At 33.4% G+C, this 23,154-nt stretch overlaps 1 protein-coding gene across 2 annotated transcripts in view; it reads right to left on the bottom strand.

Moving 5' to 3' along the window:
* The window catches only part of COL5A2 (collagen type V alpha 2 chain), a 143,852-nt gene that overhangs the window by 65,461 nt on the left and 55,237 nt on the right, over nt 1-23,154 (bottom strand). The window contains exons 2-5 of one of the 2 annotated variants that reach the window (XM_032638021.1): nt 11,022-11,246; nt 6,555-6,568; nt 2,212-2,244; nt 796-828 (exon numbers count right to left, since the gene is read on the bottom strand). In XM_032638021.1, the coding sequence (XP_032493912.1) occupies nt 796-828; nt 2,212-2,244; nt 6,555-6,568; nt 11,022-11,246 (305 nt within the window). Of the gene's footprint in view, nt 1-795; nt 829-2,211; nt 2,245-6,554; nt 6,569-11,021; nt 11,247-23,154 lie in introns of those variants that run through there. The other variant, XM_032638022.1, reaches the window with a different exon arrangement.

Here is a 23,154-nt window from a genome sequence, read left to right as displayed (position 1 = left end):
GCTAAGACCCGATGCAGCCAAATAAATAAATACATATTTTTTAAATAACAAATTATTATATTTCAAAAGTGGCATTTTGTGCTGATATCTTAAATTAACCTTTTTTTTTCCCCAGAAAATGGCAGTTGCCAGGAGAATTTTATTTCTCTTCAAAAGAGTTTCAATCAAGTTGTAAAAATTAGACTGTTCATTTACTCAAGTCAACATACAGTATTGTTTAAAAGCAAAAGCTTCAGAAGGACTATAGCAGGTCTGTTAAAGCGTATCAGTATTTCACTTATGTTAATTTAATGTGTTTTAAAATTTACAGGAATTGTGTGTGCGTGTGTGTGTGTGTGTGTGTGTGTGTGTGTGTCTTATCCATCTGGTTACCTGTGAATGCTACCACTAATCCAAACCTGAAATCAATAGTCTTTTACGCTAAACCAGAAATATGCTATCTGATGCATAATTTCTCAAACTCTAATGTAATATATGATTTAATTTTATAGTAACAGATGAAATTAACAGTTTGTTTCATTAAACAGATAAAAGGAGTCTACCCTTAATCATTGTCAAACAACAGACTAATATGCCCTAGTTTCAATGAGTACAGTTAACCTAATTAGGGTTCATCAATATCATTCACTGTTGCAAAGGACTTCTTAAACTTGAGGATGTTTCAAAACAAAATGTTTCAAGAAATCAAGCATCATTATTTTATAGTCTATTGTCTTTTCATAGATATAATATCCATAAAGATTCAGTATCTCAAAGAACTTAAGAGTACCATGAATATTGGAGGAAACTACTTACTGAGGGTCCTGGACGTCCACGTATGCCTGTTACCTAATTGATAAACAAGATAATATGTAAAGATAAAGTTTCTAAACAGTTTTCGAAAACTTAATAATCTAACAAATAAGAACAACAAAAGCCCAGTGAATTTTTTTAGAACAAATAGATGTTGATAGTTGATGCCCATTTCCTCCTAGCCTATAAAGCTAAGACATTATCTAATTTAAACTCTAATATAGGGAGGCAGTACTGGTATAGTGATTGAGAGCACCAATCCTGGAGCCAAGAGGCCTGGGTTCAAATCCTAACTCCATCCCTTCCCTTACCAGTTGTACGACCTTGGACTAATTAATTACCGTCTCTGTACTTAAGGTCCCTCTTCTGTAAAATGGTGATAATGATTATGAAATTCCCTCCCTCTCAGAGTTGTTGTGAAGACAAACAAATAAATATTTGGAAAGCGCTTAAAACAGCACCTTAGACATTGTGTTTTTAAATGAAAGAAAACAATATGAACGGTTTACTTTTTAGGGAATCTTTGTTAAAGACAAGCCAATTGAAAAGCAAAGCAAAAATGCAAATATTGTCAAATAAATCAACATGTTACACTTCTGTCTTGACAAAATGATGATAACTCCTTTAAAATCTAGGAGAGTGGTGAAGAACTTTCATCCTCTTTAATGATATACTTTTTGATCATCTACAAGTCTAAATAACTCTTAAGAACTCTTATACACTATGGAATTTAAATCAGGATAATAGCATAACATATTTCCAGAAGTGTGGCACATTAAATCATGCCTTTCCGTTTGGATTATACGGCTATTTATACTATAAAAAATGTACATCTTAACTATCACTTTATATTCACATACATTATATTTAATTTTGTAAAACCCTAATTTACACCTTTAGTCATGCGACAATAAAAGTCAGGAAATTGTGAAAAATAAATATGAAATATTGTATTAAAGAACTGATCTAGGGGCTTCCCTGGTGGCACAGTGGTTGAGAATCTGCCTGCCAATGCAGCAGACACGGGTTTGAGCCCTGGTCTGGGAGGATCCCACATGCCACAGAGCAACTGGGCCCGTGAGCCACAATTACTGAGCCTGCGCGTCTGGAGCTTGTGCTCCGCAACAAGAGAGGCCGCAATAGTGAGAGGCCCGCGCACTGCGATGAAGAGTGGCCCCCGCTTGCCACAAGTAGAGAAAGCCCTCGCACAGAAACGAAGACCCAACACAGCCATAAATAAATTAAAAAAAAAAAAAAAGAATTGATCTATTTTGGTTTCCTTCTTTTATACTAAAAACTTGGTTATAAAATAAATTCCGTTTTTGAAAGTATGTATATAAGCAATAATATATCAATACAACAAGGCTATAACTAAGTTTATCAATGGTACATGAAAGCAGTATATACGTATATACTTACAACAGGCACTAATCCTGGTTCTCCTTTTTGTCCCTATGAAACAAAATAAAAGTTTAATTAGCAAAATATGTGGCTTGTTGAGCATTAACATGTCATATTAGAATATTCCACATAAACACTGGAAATTTCTGCGTAAGAAAGGTAAAAAAATAGAGAAAAAAGTTAACAATCAATCTTTAAAATATTTAGTCAGACATTATTCATGAAAAAAACACTAATCTCAAAGACATGAAAAGAAAATTAATCCAATGTGTGAAATGTGTAAAGTTGTTTCCCTTCAGTTTTTACAGTAAACAAACCGAAAGAGAAAATCCAGAAATGTGGACATATTTGAATTTTCACACTCATATTACATGCCACCTAGCTTTTAGTGACCTATCAGGTGCCATTCCTGAAAAACCTGCCATCCCTTTTTTTTTAACTCATGGAAGAATATGAGAAATAACAAGAGATGTATGGCTGTCTTTTAAGAAAAAAAAAAGGAAAGAAAAGAAAGGACATAATAATATTAGTCAGGTAATTCTCAATATCTGTGGAAAATCTAGTAAAAACATTAACTGAACAGGAAAGTAAAAAATAACACAAGAAACTATCATAACTTAAATAAAGTCAGGAAGTTTAATTTGCTCTTATAATAGATGTAGCTAACGCAACAGATATAGATGGAATTTCTTTTGATTCTTAGAACTTTAGATTATCAAAAACTGCATTCTTATAGCATGATGTCAAGTATATAGTTTAAATAATATTGGATGAATTGAATCTTTATATACCTCTACTGTATCACGTACTTGCTTGCATTATTTATTTCAGAATTTGTCTTCCAACAGATTTTGGTCTCCCCAAGGTCATGATTATGTCTATTTTATATTCTCAGCTGGACACACAGAAGTTCTCAATAAATTAATTAATATATTAATTTTCATTAATACACTATGAAAAATGTTTTTTCCTAGGCAATTACAGAGAATGAATGCATTGAGGCTTATATCCAAACTATAGAAAATGCAACGATAATGAATTCTCTTTTATTAAATTTCTCCTTTTACATATACTGTTCTTATATCTGATTATATAAAGAACATGAGTTCATAGTAGGGAATTGTTAAATAGAGGAAACAGAGAGATAAACTAAATATCATACTCATGCCCAGGAGATAATCACTGTTAACATTCTGGTAATCTTAGTTTTCCATCATGTACCTGAGTTGGTTTACCTAATCAATGCCTCAGTATTTTACTCTTAGATGTTGTCTTCATTTAAAACATTATTTTACAATCTTGACAGTCTTAATGGTGGACTCAACGACAGAACAGTACCCTGATCGTACTTGCTGATTCTAATGCTGAGGCAGCTAATACTCATGAAGTCAGGAATAAACTGAGAATTCAGAAGTATTGCAAATGCTTTGCAGCTCTATTTACAATAGCCAGGACATGGAAGTAACCTAAGTGTCCATAGACAGATAAATGGATAAAGAAGATGTGGCCCACATATACAATGGAATATTACTCAGCCATATAAAGAAACGAAATTGAGTTATTTGTAATGAGGTGGATGGACCTAGAGTCTGTCATACAGAGTGAAGTAAGTTAGAAAGAGAAAAACAAGTACTGTATGCTAATACATATATATGGAATCTAAAAAAAAAAAAAAATGGTTATGAAGAACCTAGGGGCAGAACAGGAATAATGATGCAGACGTAGAGAATGGACTTGAGGACACAGGGAGGGGGAAGGGTAAGCTGGGACGAAGTGAGAGAGTGGCATGGACTAATATATACACTACAAAATGTAAAATAGATAGCTAGTGGGAAGCAGCCACATAGCACAGGGAGATCAGCTCAGTGCTTTGTGACCACTTAGAGGGGTGGGATATGAAGGGTGGGAGGGAGACACAAGAGGGAGGAAATATGTGGATATATGTATATGTATAGCTGACTCACTTTGTTATAAAGCAGAAACTAACACACCATTGTAAAGCAATTATACTCCAATAATGATGTTTAAAAAAAAAAAAGAAGTATTGGAAATGGCTCTACAGAGGCAGGAGGATGCTTCAAGGTAGACTGAAGCACACCTACAAAAAGACTAGAGGAATAGGGGATCAACACATATGGGAGGCAAAGTAGAACAGGCTTATCTCTGCACTAGCTTCTAGACTAGGTCTTTCCATTTTTAACATGAAAGTAATACAAATTAAGAGCTAAAAGAGCTTTTAAGAGCTAAAAGCTAACCTTTTAAGAGCTAAAAGAGCTTTCTTTGAAATATTAATAAAATTTTAATTGTTCAGAGAGGGTATGCAAATCTGTGTCCAATAAATAAAGGAGTTTATGAGAATGATACTGAAGAAAATGTTCCTTTTAGGAACAAGTCTAGAAAAACAAGAAGGGAGGAGAAATTATTTCAGGCAAAATTAGAAAAATGAGCCTCCTATTGTTCCACAATACTTGATATGGGATTAAATGTTCTCTTATCAGGTTCTGATAACAAATTTATCTAATGATTCTATGATTTTTCTTATTTTGGAAATAAGCCACATATGTAAATATTTTTTGCTTTTGTTAATATGGGCTTTGAATAAATCAATTTATGTGGAATGATAATTTTACTAAATTTGATTTCCATACCCCTGGGAAACATAAAATTCAAGTACTCAGATTCAGATGAGAATTACAGTTTATTTTACTTCTCATCTGTTATTCATCACTTAATGCTCTGTGGACATGCCTCATCACTTTTATAGCATGCCGTTACCATGGAAGCAGTCACAGCATTTTTCCCAGCATCATGTCATCTGTATTATTTGCCTCCTACAGGATTTTAACAAGGGCTCAGTAATTATTTGGGGGTTAACATGAATGAATGAATTATAAATAAAAATCAATTTTATAGAAACCAAGCACAAAATGTATTTATATAATATTACTCTACTCTCATATTTCTGATGACGCTTGATAATAAATAACAGGGTTATGAAGACAGTAGCATATAACTAAAGCATGCTAAATTAACAGCTGTTTTGAGTGTGTCCAGCTGTCCCATTCCACCTTTGGGAAAAGGCAGTAAACTAAATGACATAGCCTGACAGTTGTCCCTCAACAAATTGGGTGATTATTAACCAAATCAAATTGATTACATTAGGGCAGTTCTCACCGTCATTCTTTTTTTATTTCACAGATTGTTTATCTATCTACCTACCTATTCACCTATCTGTCTAGTTTGTTTGAGGCCTATACTCAAACCTTTATGTTTCATATTTTTATAGCTTTCAGATGTATATTAAATGTGAGCTGGAATCTGTAGTCCTTCTCCTTTAACATATATTCAAATGTAAATAGCTTCACTGATATTTATGTCAAATAAGACAAATTTATGGTGTTGCCCTCTGAACCAAAAAATGTAAAGGTGACAAGGACCTCCTCTTGATAGACAGCATCACTTTCATTTACCATGAAGGTACTGCATTGCATTATCTGATTATCACTTTACCAAAGTTCCACTGCATGCAGAGGCAAAGAATTTAAATTTGCTGTCTAAAATCTGCCATGAAAATTGGAATGACTGCTCATTTCCATTCTTGATTCCTGTGCCCAGCCCATCTGGATAAGACCAGAGCAAATTCCATAGTTTTCAACATAACCAGAAAACGGAGAGCACTTCCAAGGGAATGGAACTCTCTTCACTGACTGGGATTACCCATGTCCAGATGACAAGTGGCTAAACCACGGCTATACCCCAATATTGTCCTCTTGAGTGTAAGGCTTGTCTCTCGGATTAGATTTTAGCCTCCTTGAATGTGAAGAAGGGGAGAGAAAGGAAGGTAATGTGTGTTTGGCAAAACGTTCAATTAATTCTTTTAAATGAATCTTTACTTCCCACTCAATGGGCGAGAGACCACGATTCCACTGAAGTAGAACTAATACCCTCCCTTTTCTTCCTTCCTTCCCTCCTTATTTCCTTCTGTTGGACATTCATTAGACATTTAATATATTAATTGGACCTTAATAAATAAATTAATTAGACATTTAATATATATAAGGTATATACTAAGTGCTGCGATAAATGCAAGTAATACAAAGGTTAATATGACACAGTCTCAATCCCTAAGGGATTCACAACCTTCTGGAAGAAACATCTATAAACAAAAATTAACAAAGTGAATAAACCAGAGGCATCTATAATCTATAATCAAAGTAGTTAAACTGTGCTCATATATTTATATTTGTGTGGTACTTTATACTTTACAAAAGGTTTTCAAACACTTCAAAGCACAGTCCTATGTGGATAGCGTTAGAATTTTAAAAATTTACAAAAATGAAACTATGCAAAGTAAAACTTACCTTTCTTCCTCTACCTATAAAAAGAAAAGAATAAATATGTTATTTTATGCAGATATAGTTATTGAGAATCTCCTAAATATTTATTTAAATAATTATTTTTAGAGAGTCAGAATTTAACTTAGCTTTCCCTGTCACCAGTAGATATAATTCAAAAGTTGTTTTGGATCAATATGTTCGTAGGAGGCAAAATAATACATCCCTTTGGAAAATTCTGACGTTATGTGATTATTCTTAACATCCTTTATATAGTATTTAAAATTCATTAAATTATAACATTGACTATTAAAATTATAACTAATTATCTTCAATCAGTATGCTCTGTTTTTGTTTTTTATACTTTTTTGAGTAGGCTATTCATTCACATGGTTAAAAAAAACAAACCCAAAATATATTAATAAAGGTATACAATTATACAGTGAAAAATCTTATTGTCCCCTTTCCTCTAATTCCCACATTTCACTTCTCGCAGGAGGTCACTATTATTAATTTTTCTATTATTAGTCTTCCTAACCAAGAACATAATAGAACATTACATTTACTAAAGTCATCATTTGAGTTAGTAGTGTTTTAAAGTTTTCTTCAGATAGGTCTTGCAAATTTTGTATGAAGTTTACCCTTAGCCACTTTATCCTATATATTGCTATTATAAATAAGACAGTTTTATTCCTATTATTTATTCTATGAGGTAATTGTATATAGTATATCTAGTAATTTGTTAATTTTATACTGCACTATCTTACTAAATTGTTTTGTAGTATTTTTTTACTCTATTCCCTCAGGTTTTGTAAGTACACAATTGTAACAAAACACTTTTACTATAAAGATGAATCATTGGACCAATTCTGAGTTGGCCCTTAGCATTAAAGGTAATGCTTCTATTATTAAATATAATAAAGCTTCTAAGCTGAGATGTAAATATTTTATCATGTTAATGAAATGTCATTTATTACTAAGTTACTAAGTACCTATATCAAGAATATTTATTTGCCTTTGTCAAATGTCTTCAATTATGGAGAAAAGCATGTGATTTTTTTAAATAGATCTGCTAAGATAATTATTTTTAATTAATTATTTTTATTAATAGCTTTCCTAATATTGAATTATTCTTTTACTTAAGGAATAATCTCTACTTTTTCATGGCTAATTATCCTTTTAATGTGCTAACAGATTTAATATTTTATGTTTTTCAATAAATTTTAAAATATTAAGTAAATTTATATGATTATAGCTTTATTTTTTGTGCAATTTTGCCACATTTGGCTATCAAGGATGTACTTCATTCATAACAAGTCATTAGAAGTATGCCTTCTCTTTGCATGTTCTAGAAGAGCTTAAACAGCATTAAAATAATCTGTTTTGTAATGGTTTAGCACAATTGTGAAATCATCTGCTACATTTTGTAGGTCTATCTGCTTTACAAATTTTTCTATTTCTTCTAGGGAAATCTGTGTGCTCACTTTTTCTCCTTTTACCAGGGCTAGTTTTAGCAAACTATATTTTCCTAGAAAGGTATCCATTTCATATAGGTTTTCAAATTTATCAGCATAAAGTTGTGCAAAGAAACCTTTTATTATTGTTTTATGTTCTCTGTTTTCATTTGGTCATTTTCCCATTACCATTTCTTATTTTATGGTTAATTTATTTTGTTGATTTCCTGTAGTACTATCTTTTGAATTTACATATTTCTACTGTATTTCAGTTTTCTCACTTTTCAACTCATTTTTTCCTTATGAATTTCTTCTGCATATTTTCAGCTTATTTTGTTGTTCTTTTTCTAATTTTTTGAGATGGATGCTAAATGCACATATTTTTATTCTTTCTTTTTCAATTTTTTAAGAATATAGCTGTAGATTTTTCATTATATTTTAAAAAAATGTTTCATAATGTTTTCAAGAACATTTGTATTGTTTGGTATGTTAGTCCTTCTGATGTTTGAGAAGATTCATATATTGGCTCTACTATTTAACATTATTCTTTTATATTACTCATATCTTTATTTAGACAGTTTCTGTTAGCTTTATTAAAATGAGCAGTGATAAAAATTACAGTGCTTCCTACTTGTTCTCTGACCCTTACACTTTCTTCCAGCATGCAATTTAAGACAAGAAAATGCCCTAGTATTTATCTCTGTAGTGTTAAATGTGCTACTATACTTCTTCTATATGATTTGTCAGCTTTGAATGATATTCTTTGACTTCTGCCTCTTAAAGGTGAGGAATTAGCAAACTCCACTCTACTTTGCCCCTTTTTGTCTTCTCTCTTTATGCATTATTAGTTGTATTATTTCTATATTGTCAGATTCAATAACATTTACATTCCCATCGGTCACCCTAAACTGCACTTTTGTTTTAGTCTCTTTCTAGAGTTAAATATATCAATGCTTATGTCAGTTCTTTGACAATTTCACCAATTAACTCTTGGTTGTCTTGGGTTTGTCCCATAGTTAGTTTCCCTAAGAAATTTATGGAAAGAGTCCCAGAGTTCCTGTATGTTTTACTGTTTTTTCCATAACTTTTATACTTGAAGGAGAGAATGGATTTATCTTTAAACTTTGGTTCCACATATTGTTTTCCTTGAGAAACATGTAGATATTGTTCCACTCTCTTCTGGTATTGAATATTATTACTATGGAGAAATCTGTGACTAATCTGAATAGTTTTTCATTTTAGAATTTATCCATTCTTTTTCACTGATTTTCCAAAAGACTCTTTTTCTTTAAAGTTTAATAACTTTACTAAGATATGTCTCTATGCTGACTCTTCTGGGTCAATTTTTTTAGCCACTTGGTTTCCTTTTTCAATATCAAAAATGAAAGTTTAATTTTACTCCAGAAAAGTTTTCTTGGATTATGTCATTATTTGTTCTGCTCTATTGCATTTATTTTTTCTTTGGGATTCTTCTTTAGGGCTATCCTTTACATATCTTCTATATTATTTTCTTTCAAATCCTTTTCCCTATTTTTATTTTTACTTTTCTCATTTCTATTTTCTACATCCCTTATTGTATTTTCTGCAGTATCAATTCTCCTTGTGCACCTTCCTATTTCATCTTCATTTCCCTATGATGATTTGGTTATCCTTCTACTTATTTACTCATTATTTCTTCTTTTTGTATTTCTAATTTATCACGTTCTTTCTTTCAATTACTTCATTAAGTTTTATTTAGTTTATGGTTAAATGGTTGGTCAGAATTTTTATCTGTTCTGTGATAGTATATTTACTAGTGTGTTCTTTATCTCATAAATTTCGTTAAACTGTCCTACCTTTTTCCTTATAGTATCTTTGTATCAGTGCTGTTGTCATCTCTTTTTTTTTTTTTCATTATTCATCTTGGAATAAATTGGGCTTCCGTAAACCACCTATTTGTAGGAAGTTGTGTATTTTGCTCTGTTTTTTGATATTTGCCACCATTGTTCCAACATACTACTTGCTTATTCCCACAGGTTTAATTTTGCTTTACTCCTGGGGATTCTGTGCAGATTGTGTCTACTTCAGGTAGCCCTTTGGTGTCTTGTTTTTAATTCTTCCCATTACATCTTCCATATTACCTGGCTAAAAATTAAGTTTGGGTATTTATTCCAGACAAATTGTCACTGTTGAAAGATACCCAAGAGGATAATTGGTAAATTACTGTGTAATGTTTCCATGAAAATCTTTTGAATACTTCATCATATTTGTTGTTATTTGCAGTGAAATTTGGGGGAAAAATAAAGCCTTGACACTGTATTGACAAGGATGCATGCAAGTCTCCATTCATGACTGCTAAAACAAATATCCTAAAAGTTTAATATTAATCTTATCTGGTTCACTAAAACACATAAATATGAACTTGTTTCTCTTATATGGAAGTTTTTCTAACATGTTACTCAAATACACAGGCTATGTTAAACACAAACACTTTTCTCCAAAAAAGAACTTTTAAAAACCAGTAAGTTATATCATTGTTTTCTCAAGGAAATCCATTTCATTCTCTTGTCTTTCTTAGTCAACATTAAAAGCATTCTGCATTTCTGAGCCACTGTAATGTAATAGAGGGTGCTGTGGCAATAAATTACATTAGAAATTATTATTCCATTACCAAGGTCAAAGCTGGCACCAGGGAAGAGAAATGTGTTTCTAGATCTCCTCTTAGATATTAATGGACTTCATAGAAAAGCAACAAATATCTTGGAGGCGCCCAGCATGGATAGGGTAACAAATGACCATCTTAAGTACTACAAGGAATTCTCAAATTAGACATAACCACTTAAAATGCAGCCAAAAAAATTCCCTGGTTTTTAAGAAGACAAGAAATAACTTTATTTTCATTACTGTTAGATAAAGTGAGTGAGAGAAATTATTAACCCCAAAGACCACTGAATAGTGGCTTAATTGTTTTCTTGGGTTGCTGAATTCTGAGAGCAAAAAACACTGTTACTATAAAGATGAATCATTGGACCAGTTCTGAGTTGGCCCTAAGTATTCTTACCAAAATTGGTATTGCTACTTCCAGTTGTATGTGGACAGACAGGACAGCACTCCCCAGGGGGAGTTACGGGGTCAGCACATTCAAGCACATCCTGGCACTGTATCTTGTCACAAAGAATGGCGCCATTGTCACAGACACAGATCTGGCAAGGGGCAGGTTTCCAAATGTCCCTGTTTAAGTACATCTGACCATTCTGAGTGCAGGCTATTTCTTCACCATATCCTTCTAAAATAAGAAGAAAAAAAGGAGGTTAGTAATCTTCTGAAATTTTGTAATCTGGGAGATATTTAAGAAGGTGAGTCATCTTGTGGGTTCTAAAAAACTCTGGGCTAAGCGATATCTTCCTAAGGAGGCAAAACACAGATGAACTTACTTCATTAGTATTTAAAGACAAAGCATGTAATTCACAACTAAATTATTATGATACTTATATTCTAGCATGATAGGGGGGAAAAAGTGATCCAAAGTTAAGTATACTAAGTCAGAGAGGCTTCCCAAGGTCATTTTTGAAGATACAAATAACCAAACGTGGTAAGATCATGTCAGAAGGATCAAAATAAACCATTTGAAAAGCAGGAAAAGAACAGTTCCAAAGAGAATACATAATTTCAGCGTCTGGTGAACCCTATGTGACTTTAAACTGACCAGAAATTTTCCATTAGTAAATCCCACAACAACAGAAGACAATATATATTCTCATACCATGAAGAAAAACTTAAATTCATTTTAAACATTAAGGTAAAAAAGAATAATGGTGACCCATTTCATGGAATAGATTTCCACTAAACATCCGAAACTAAAGGTGTTTCCTAAACTGTAGTGGAAATGCAAAGCTTATACAGGTAATGCATTCATTATCTTTGCATCAAAATTAATTAAGGAAAAAAATTAATTAAGGAAAGTCACAACCGAAACAGTATGGTAAGCTATAACCTAATATCTGCCAAATACTTTTCTTATATTTAGATAAAAATTTAATGCAGATTTGGAAAACATACACACAGTTATACACATCGTAGTTCTCTTATACATTTACTATAAAATAAACACATATATTACATCTTTAACTTTGTGATTCTTAAGAAACAAAACTATAGTATTTTAAAACATAATGTGGATCATATAATCCTTGCTTAATTCCTTCAGGAGCTTTCCAACTACTTAAATTCAAAGCTCCTTTTTCAAGCCCAAAGGCCCTCCCTCCCAGTCCTTGTACAACTTGACCCCTTTGCCTAGCACTACCTTTCCATCCCTCAACTCAGACTCTGATAGCTCACTATCATGGCTTGCTTAATTGTCACCTGACCCCCACAATTCTTCTCTGACTACGCCATAAAAGTAGACTTCCTTCACCGAATTGAAATGCTTCACAGAACTCTTTAAAGAACCCATTCACCCATCGATCCAGTGATTCATTCATTTTGTATTATATACAAGGTAATTAAATATTTACTAAAATGGAATGGCTAGGCAAAAATCACTGCCTTCATAAGATTTATCACAATTAGTATTCATTTTTTTCCCTTGTTTATGTTCTTATTTCCACCACTAGACAGTAAATTTTATGAAGGTAAGAACTAGTGTGTCTTGTTCGTCATGGTATTTCTAAACCTTGACATCATACCTTGCATAGAGCCAACATTCAACAAATACTTGTTCAATGGGTGGATATGAATGAATGAATGAATCTAAATTATGGTTCACTAATTTAACTGCACCAGCACTAACTTTGCACTTTACAAAAATAAAACTAAAACTTTAAAAATGCATTTACAATTAGTTTTTGAAATATATTTAGTTATATTTATATATTTATCACAATAAATACAGTCAAATGCTAATATAGAACTATGGATGAAAATGATTTCAGTTTAAAGACATTAGTCCAAATATCCATCTTCCTAACTTCAGAAAGTTTTTCTTGGATAGCATTCTTCTCACTGCTCTATGGAATACTTTGCCTCACATATTTAGTCTTTCATCACATATTTGGTAAATGGAAAATTGTTTTCAGAGCATGACAGCACATCCTGGCTTCTGTGTTATTCATAAGAAGAGCATGAAGTTTCTAATCTGTTTCATTTTCATCAAAAGATATTTATCACATGATATATAGCTACTCAATAAAACAATATTGGCTCTGTCTACCCAGCGTTACTATAGGCATTCTAAACTAAGGAGAAAATAAGTATCCTGCTTTAATATGCTTTCCTGCAGAACTATTTTGGAAAATATAAGAAATTTGTACATCAAATAAGCAGTGTTACTTTTAGAAGAAAAATCACTTTGAAACAATGTAGTTCCATGGTGAATGTTTTCACAAAACACAACCTATATAGAAATGGACTTACACCCATAGTCCATCGAACTACTCCATTAAGTAAAAAAAGAATAACTTTGTTCATTAAGTTTTTTGATTGAGAAAGAAATATCCAATCACAAGCACTAAATACCATTGACTGAAAATGAGATACACCACAAGTTCTGTTAGCTTGCTTCTCCCTTCCCACATCCTGGGAGGCAAAAGTGTTCACATGTATCTACTGAGGGTTAAGTGGGTATGTGCCTAGGACTGCATGTGCAAAATATTGGAAGTATATTTATTCCGTTCTCAAAAATATATACTATCATTGTGAAGTAGATCTCAATTTCACTGATGAAACAATTATATATGGGGAAGTAGTGAATGTGAAAAACAAAAAATGAGATGACATACAATGATGTTGTTGATTAAACACCATTAACATATGTGAGAGACTCTTCAGGGGTGAGTTATCCTGTTCTCTGTGGCTCATTCAAGGTTGGAATAAAAAGACACATTCTCTCAGTCTGTGTTAACTCACAGAAGGTCAGTTTCTTCCTGAAAGTTTAAGACAGCATGACCTCAATCCAACGGGTACTATATTACTTGCTTTAAATGACAGTGTTAAAAGTTAGTTTTATACTCTGAGTCATCACTGGTCCTTTTCTCCCTGAGAATTTATAATTAAATTTAATATGATGTGGAAAGTCAGTTGGAGTGCTTTTAAATGGCAAGGAGATGAAAAACCACATTCGCTGCTAAAACCTGCCCTCTCTTCCCCGGCACAGAATCCATGCACATCACAGAGGGCACAAAAACTCAGTGAACTCTGATTTTTCGTGTCTGAATGAAAGACATGTACAAAGAAACACTGGGTAGAAAATACAGGGTGTCTTGCAGTTCTCAAGTTTGTACGTGGTAGTTGTGTACCTTATGATTAGGTTGTCCCTTCTGTTTTCTACATAGATGTTTATTTAAATGAAAAAGAAAAGTAAAATAGGAAGCAAAATTGCAGCCAATTTACAGTAAAGTAGTCATGACATAATTATTTTATGAATGACAATATTATTAAAAAATAACTAAGTAAGAATTCTCATATGACATTGTGAGAGGGTCAATACGACCCTCCTGATTTCTCTATAGAAATCATAAAATAATGCAAGTTGACATTAACCTTAATTGAAGGTCCAGAAGTTTAAAAATTATTTCTTATAAAATCTGAAAAAGAATTCCAAAACCAAAATACTTTGACACTTGTATTTTTTCTATGTATGTTTCTTTAATTTTCCTAAAATTGAGGAAGACTATAGACATCTGATTGTATCGCCATTATTTCGTAATCTTCCATGGTGTTGTAACTTCCAAAAATTTTATCTTCCAAGCTACATGATTCTTTCACCCTTATCAAATGTTCCAACAAATTAAACCAATCCATTGCAAAGTCATTACCACAAACGTCTTGGCACTAATCTCTTAGAGAGAAGAGCTGTATTTTATCTGACCATGTTTTGTTTGAGAGTAACTCAATTGTCCTGTGTTTCTCATATATCCTCAGAGATTTGTCTTCTGACAAAGATTAGGTGCTTTTAAATTTATTTGTAAGAATTCAGTTCTTAATCACTAGATGGCAGAACAAATCCACCATCTTATTATAATAGACAATTAGAAACTCAGACATCAGAACTGCTGCTGCTTGACAACTATGGCCCACACCCTAGGGCTACATTCCTTTATATAATTATATTTATGCAAAAAAGTCTGTATAGAAATAGCCTTATTGAAACCTTTGACTGTCCAAGAGAGATGTGATTCTATTTTTAATATTAAATTATTGGGGTCTACCTAAAAATTTTGAAAAATATATGAAATAAATGCTCCTAAGCCCATGCTGGACATTCCGTAGACATTAACTAAAGATCTTCCTTGTAGAAATAATGTGCTCGCATATCACAGAAATTTTAAATCTCTTATTCAAACAAGTGTTTGTTCAGACCATTTTCTCTCACTGGACTGTGAGCTCCTTGGGAGCCAGACATGTGTTCATCTCAGTAACCTTCACATCCAATGTCATATAATTAGTCTTTGATAAACATATTTGCTGTGTGGATGAATGAGTTAGTGAATGAAGGAAGAAAGGACTAGTTCATCGATGTGCTTATTAAAAAGATAGCACATGAAGCTCTCTTTCCTCCTTCCCTAAACTTCCCAGAGAGGATGTGCACTGAGGACCCCTATTTTGAATAATACGGAAATGGGTCACTTGATTGTTCTTGTTAAGTATGCCCCTGACATCTAGACTTCTGTGTGGCCAGAAAGGAAGAAAACTGTGTCCGTCATAGCCGCTCACATTTTGAAAAAATTTTCAAAAAGCTATAGCAGCCCTTCAGCCTTCCTGGCCCAGTTGGTCTAGGTCCCTTTGCTGGTTATGAAGGTCTGGGTTAACATAATTTAAAGTTTCTCTAATTGTAAAAGTTTTTGAAGGGTTAGAATCATGGCACAGTCAGCTGGTGTCCTCATGAAGTGGGCAGAGAATGCTTTATGGGACAAGAGAAGCAGCAGCAGAGCAGCTCCACTGGTCCCTCTGGACCAGAGCACAGATGCTGCCTTTACCAATGCACAGCACAGCCCCAGCTGCTGGACTCAGTTCCAGAGAATGTTCCAAGGAAATCCGTCCCTTCCTTCTGCGCTCAGGCACTGTTTATCAACACAACGGAGAGATGAAGAAGAGTATTCAGCTTTTCCTTTAGACCCTTCTGACTCAACGCCAACAATTCCACATTGATCATTTCTTTTTCCTTATCTGAACCCCAACATTTAAAAAATAAGATACATATGAAGCCACCAGGGATAGCTGAGGGGGATCTGTTACATACTTTGACAAAATTTTTCCACTGCAGCCTCAAGGTCTGTGAGAGAGAGGGTGGGTGAGTATGGAGCAGGCCTGTGAAGTTTTGCATCTTTTCTTTCTTCAATCCACTTATACACTTTCACTTTCCAATGAGCCCTCTGAATTTAAATCCCTTTTTAGGATGGTTACTCAAACTATTACTTTTTTTGTGCCCTTCTCTATTTTTTTGTACCAATTGAACAAAAGTAGCCATTTGATGATTATTTGAGCTGAGTTAAATTTCTTTTCCACTAGGACAATCATATTTAATATTCTAAAGCAATATAATAACAATTAATTTTGAAAGCTTATCTTGAAATCTGAGAAAATAAAAAGAAGACAATGTATACATAGTATTTCAGTGAAACATACAAATAATGAGAGTAGACAAACTGTACAAAGGTAGTTAGTTTCTTCAAGACAGTCATGAAATGTTTCTCAATCTCATATGCAAAGGCTTTCCAGTTAACTAGTAAAACTGCTGTTTTTCCTTTACTTAAAATGGAAAAAATAAAAAGGAAAATCTTTTGTATTAGGTATTACTTAAGTTTCTTTCCATGTATCATTGGGAAATCCAAATGATTGTGGCCAAAATGTGAAACTAAAATTACACACAGTGCACATGCAATGCTCATCTACAGTTTTGTCTGGAAAACCAACTTTCAGTCTGTTAATGCATTTGACATAGTTTTTTTTTCTCCAACCGAAGGCTCAAACTATTGACTAGCTGTAAAAACACCACACAGAGAATTGAGCCTGCCTTATATTGAAAACACTAGAAATTTTAGTAGTAATATCTATAGCAAACCCTAGTTCTATTCTCAAATATTGATCCTAAATGAATAATTAAGTACAATTTGTGCTATGCCAAATGTATGAAATGCCTGCCTAAATGCATGAAAGGTTTCCAACTGTTTTGAATGAAGTCTGTCTGCTTAATCTCTCTCCAGCAATGACATTGCTTGAAATAAAGAAGAGAACCAAAAATCTGCCTAGCTATTTCTCTCTTCAAATGGGTAGTATCATGACTTTTATGTAGTCTGGAGATAAACTAAGTAACAAATTCTGAGCAACATGTAGTACCCACATTTCAGATTTCCTTCATCTCCTTCAAGTCTTAGCTCAAATGTCACCTTCTCCATGAAGCCTACTCTGACCGCCTTACAAAAAATTGAAAATTACCACACACGTGCCCATGTCACCCTCCATCTACCAATTTCTGCTTTTTTTTCTTTTAATGTGGTATTTAGCACTTTTGAACCTACTATATTATTGTATTTGTGTCTATTTTGTGTCTCTTCATGATAGATTTATAGCTTTATAAGGACAGATACAACTTGTTCTGGCTTGTCCATTGATATATCCTGATATTCTAGAATAGTAGTCAGGATCATAGTAGATGCTCATTAAAAATTTGTTGAATTAATTTGTTAATTGAATTGAATATTAGTTGTTTGTGTTAGCAGCTTTAGATGGTGGAGTTGTTTTGTAATTATAGAGTTATTATGTAACTAAAAAGAGTTATTGTTATATTATAAGAGAATATTTACAGAACTAAACTAGGGATATTTCATTATCCTATGTTTGGACAAGAAAAATACAAAAAATGGAATCCAAGATTTTGACCTGTAAAGCCAAAAGCCACGATTTTGACCTGTATTTAAAGTAAATAACTGTAAATACAGTTATTTAGAATAACTGTAAAGTTATTAAGGGTAATAACTTCTCAGTGCTTCTGAGAAGTTATTACCCTTAATAAGTAAATGAATGGAGATCAAATTAAAACACCCTTATGTAGAGGAAAAGAAGGTATCTATAAAGGAAAGGAACACACATTATTTTCTTAAAACATTTCTTTCTTAAAACATGTTTTAAGAAAGAAGATTTAGAGTTTTCAAAAGACTTTCCATTATTTGTTCAATCCCAGATAGCTATGGAACATTTTTTTTGTGCTAACACATTGGGTTATCTGGTGTTGAGATCAGAGGAGAAGAATGTAGAACATTTGCTAAGCTGTAGAGGGTAAGATTTAGGTTGAACAAAAAAACATTAACTAGGTTGTTTACTTTAGTAAAGGATATGTGCCTCAGTTTCTCTACTCATTAATGTATAGGAAAAGATGAAATATGAGCCTTCACTTTTGGGTGGGATGAAATATACTAGGAGATGACAAATAAAGTTGCCTTAAATTGCTGCTGAAAGTTAATCCAAATAAATTAGTCAATCTGGAAAAAGGAATGGAGGCATTATTTAATCCATTTAACCAGTATTTATTTATCCAGAAAGTTTTAGTGAATACTTGTCTAGTACAAGAACACAGTTTAGGTGGTGGAATGAGACATTTGGAGTCCAGCTTCCTTGCCAAAAACAACCAAAATATACAGAAGTTGCAAAAGGTAATGCAACTTTCTTATAGGAGAAAAAATAAGTTTGTACACATGTATATTTCAAGAATTCATTTTGGAAAATTTGCATACACGTTGAAAATTTTATAAACTTAATTCTATTTTCTCATTAACCTACATGAGTCCCAGCCCCTTTTGAATTATTGGTCCTTATCCTGGAAATCTTCCTCTGTGTTTTGAGAGGTTTTTGCCTAATGCTATTTATTTTAATTAACTAAAACTAAATTCTCAGGAACATCAACCTGAAGGCGTTCTAGAATCCCAAACAAAAACAGTCTTCAATCATTTGGGAAAAAAAAAAAAGTTATGTTTATAAAAGCAGGCTGCAAATAAGCTAGGAGTGAAAGGAATGCAGAATTCCAAAAGGCATTAATTGAAGAGTAGATTGGTCACATACTGACTGTCCTTCAATGTCCTCTTTGGTAAGAAAATGGACTTTGAACCCTAGGATAGTCTGAATGCAGTGAGAGAGCGGAAAGCCACAATTCACACCATCCCAGCAGCCCCCATGGTGCAGCTGCTCCGCTGTGCGTTTTTCAGGCCTCCTTGGATGTTTTAGTCTTCCAATAGCTTCAGCATTAAGAATAGTTTCAAATTATAAAGTAAATGCGCTTACTCTTGAAACAAACAGCAAAGTAACATAACGTATGCATTTTGATAATATAGTTTATTTACTTAACAAATATTTATTATCCATCTGTTACTTTGCCAAGCAAAGGTCAAGTTATGAATTCCTCCCCATCCTCAAGAAGCTCACAGAACAGTTAGGGAACCATTCCAGCAATAGACTAGAAGGACACAGTTCTTTAAGTATAAAACTAGAGGCAAACCCAAGTTGTGGGAATATTTAAGAGAGGCACTTCACCGAGGCTAGAGGTCAGAGAAGTCAAAAGGGTTCTGTAATGTCTTTCTTTCCTTTCTTTAACAATTTTTTAGTTTTTTTTTATAGTGCTAAAACTAATATCCAAAATGATTTCTTCCAAAAATTCACTTCCAGGCTGTATAATATCATCACTCCTGGTTCATTTCTGGTAACAAGCAACGAACACTTTCTTTCTACCAACTAGCTGGGATGGATCTGAAGGAGCACAGGCACTTCCTCTCACTCATTACTTCCTGTTTTCATCTCTTTGGCATCTATTCTCTTGTCTGAGGGTAAAACAACAGCACTCTTGTTTCTAAACTTCCTGATGCCTACATAGGTGGGTGTCTTAGAGGGGAGCAGGGATGTGGCTTTTCGGTGCTTGGAGCTGCCTGACAGTGCAGAAACCCGGGACAGCGGCACACAGCAACACGGGATGAATCAGTTGCCACCGATGACTAAGTCTGGCAACACTGTGATGAGCTATAAATGCATTTTTCCAGGTCCAATTCTACAGCCATTTGGAAATTCAGCAAAGCCAAATTAAAATACCATTCCTCCAATTTAGATACAGAATTCTGGATTATGCTGCCTTGAAATTTTAGGAAGTCAAAAATTGTTGTATTGTGTAACATTTAGCTTGAAAGACAATGAGTTTCAACCATGGGTGCCAGTTTATAATTTAGAAAACAGTGAGAAATAAGGTATCAAATATCTGTGCTAGAGGTTCACTTATTTTATACTCAGCAAATCTATTCATATCCACTTTCATAGATTACATAAGCATTTATCAAGAGTCTGTGACCATATCCCATGCCAGAGAGATACAAAAGTAAAAGACATATAAGCTACTCCAGAAGAGCTTTTAGTTGAAAAAATAAGAAGGAAGTTTATAAAATCATGCTTTTATAAACTTTTACTAAATATTTACTAAGGACTTTTATAAATATTTACTAAGGACTATCTAAATATAAATTATCTTCTATCCGGCTATTTCTCCAATGACCACAATTAGTCAAGGAAGCACACTGTTTATGTAAGACACTAGGTTCAAGGAATTATGGGTAAGAAATCTAAAGAGCTGAGATCACGATGAGGTGAAATTATCTGAGGAGGGGTGAACAGAAGTGGGGTCTAAAGTAGGTCTTGAAAAATGCAAGGTATTTGAGATGGTGGAGGTAAGGAAGACTCTGCCTGGGATGGGAGCAGGAACCACCTAAAAGAGGCATGGAGAGGAGGGCAAACATGTCATAACAGGAGGGAATGGTGCCATATACGGAAAATTCTTGCTATGAATTCCTGCTATGAGTGACACTTCCTCCTCTAGGAAGGTTTTCATGACTTAACCCTTTCCCACATGTAATTTGGTCACTATCTTCTTTGTGCTCTGATCTCATCTTGTCCATACACCTGGCAAAATACCTGCAACAGTCTATCTATTGTTTTTTTACATGTAAACTCTATCAGGCTGTACATTTCTTGAGGGTGAACACTCTTCATTTCTCTCTGTATTGTGAATGTAGAACAGTGCCTGACACATAGTACATGTCCAGTAAATGCTTACTGAATAAATGAATAAGTGAATAAATAGGAGAATGTATAAGTAGCTTTCAGGAATATTAATCTAACAATAGAATTTAAGGTGAATTGGAAGCAAATGAGACTAAAGGCCATTAGTTTAAAATGTTATACTGTAGTTAGGAGAAATAGTTGTTCTGGGAATGAAGAGGGGTAAATCCATAAGACACCAGATAGAAAATATGTAGAGTTTGATTAACTATGGATGGGATAAGGCATTGGAAAAATTAAAAAATAACTTTCGAGGTTCAGAATAGAATGGAGGAAGTAATATTTATCGGATACAGTTGTGGGTGGAATTGTGTCCCCCCAAAAGATATGTTGACCTTTTTTGGAAATAAGTCCTTAGAAGATTTAATTACTTAAGATGAGGTTGGACTAGAATAGGGTTGGTCCTTAATCCAATATGACTGGTATCCTTATAAGAAGAGAAGAGGACACACAGAGAAACACAGGCACATGTGATAGAGGCAGAAATTAAAGTGCTACAGCTACAAACCAGGGAAAATCAAGGACTGCAGGCAACCACCAGAACCTAGGAAGAGGCAAGGAAAGATTATCCCTCTACAGGTTTATGAGAGATCATGGCCCTGCCAACACCTTGATTTTGGACTTGTAGCCTCCAGAGCCGTGACACATTACATTTCTGTTTTATTAAGCCACCCAGCGTGTTATACAGCAGTCCTAGAAAACTAATAACAGATATCTGCAGGATAGGAGGATGGGTCTGGACATTGAATGAAATTCAAGTTTTGGAAAGATAAATAAATTTGATTGGAAAAAATTGTAAACCCTATTTAAGGCATATTGGGATGAATACTAAGGAAGAACAACCCAGTATAAATATTAACAGCTACTATTTATTGTGTTGTAAGAGCTATGCTAAATTCCTATGTACATTTTATATTTAATCCTTAAACCACCCTGGTAAAGGCTTGGAGTCAATCAGGATCACAAAGTTAGAGAGTAGCAGAGCCAATATCTGAACAAACACGCATTCCTAATAACTATGTTCTAAGTTAGACAATTGGACTGCTACTTTAGAGTATTTAAAAGAAAGACAACTTTGAATACATAAGATTTACAATTCACACTCCAATTGTAGATTTTGAATGCGTGAGAGTAATAACCTGACAATCCACATGAAGGATGAAGAACAAGAGGAGACTGGATTAACTTTAAAGAAAAATTTAAAAGAGTAAAGCATTCTTAGAGATATGAAAAGGGAGAGATCATTTGTTTTTTTAATGAATTTGTTTTCAAAGGGAAGCAAGTGAAACATACTAAGAATATGGACTCTATTCTTTCTTTCTATTCAGTTCCCAACTCTAAATGGTCAATATTTCATTTCCTGATGCTATGCCTGTGTAGCCACCAAATGTTACCATCCTAATATCCTGTGAAATTTCCCCTAGCTTTCCTGAGGCTTCACAGGATATTGATGGGGAAAACTAGCTCCATGACACAAATAAGCTTTCAGGCATTTTGATGAGTATGGATAGTAAATGACTGCATACCAACTGTTATTCAGTTCTTTTTTAGATTGGTTTATAGGGCACAGGAAATGAAATTTCCCCCCAGAAAACTCAGCTTACATTGTATAAATGTGATTCTCCTCATAGCAAACAATATACTTTATTCTATCTACTTTATTTAAACTAAAGAGGTGATGCTGAAAAAGCCACTGGGGAAAAGTCAATGAAATTCAACATTAAAAAATATAATTTAAAAGAAAACCATCAAACACCTGCTTCTTAAATTACATCATATTCAGTTCTTCATTTCCTTTCATTTTTCTGAAGTCTGAACTAGACTTTACAAAAGTTAACTGTTTTCCTTTTTATAACATTTAATCTTCTGTTAAGAGCTCTGAAAATAGAAACTTCCTCCAAGAACCAATCTACAACTTCAATTTTTTCCTGTTTAATAATTATCAGTTCATCATAATCTATGTGACTGGCAATAATGATTAGAAATAAAAGTAAATAATGGAATAGATGTGATTGTACATTTTGTTTTATGTTAATAAAAGAGGGAATGTGATCTAATAAAAATGTAAACCTGACCCGTATGTATCCTAATTTAATGGAAACTAATTG

This window comes from Phocoena sinus, chromosome 7 (genome assembly GCF_008692025.1).
Source record: "Phocoena sinus isolate mPhoSin1 chromosome 7, mPhoSin1.pri, whole genome shotgun sequence".
Classification (NCBI taxonomy): domain Eukaryota; kingdom Metazoa; phylum Chordata; class Mammalia; order Artiodactyla; family Phocoenidae; genus Phocoena; species Phocoena sinus.
Note: the sequence above shows the minus strand (reverse complement) of the source record. Positions and strands in the feature narration are given on the sequence as shown.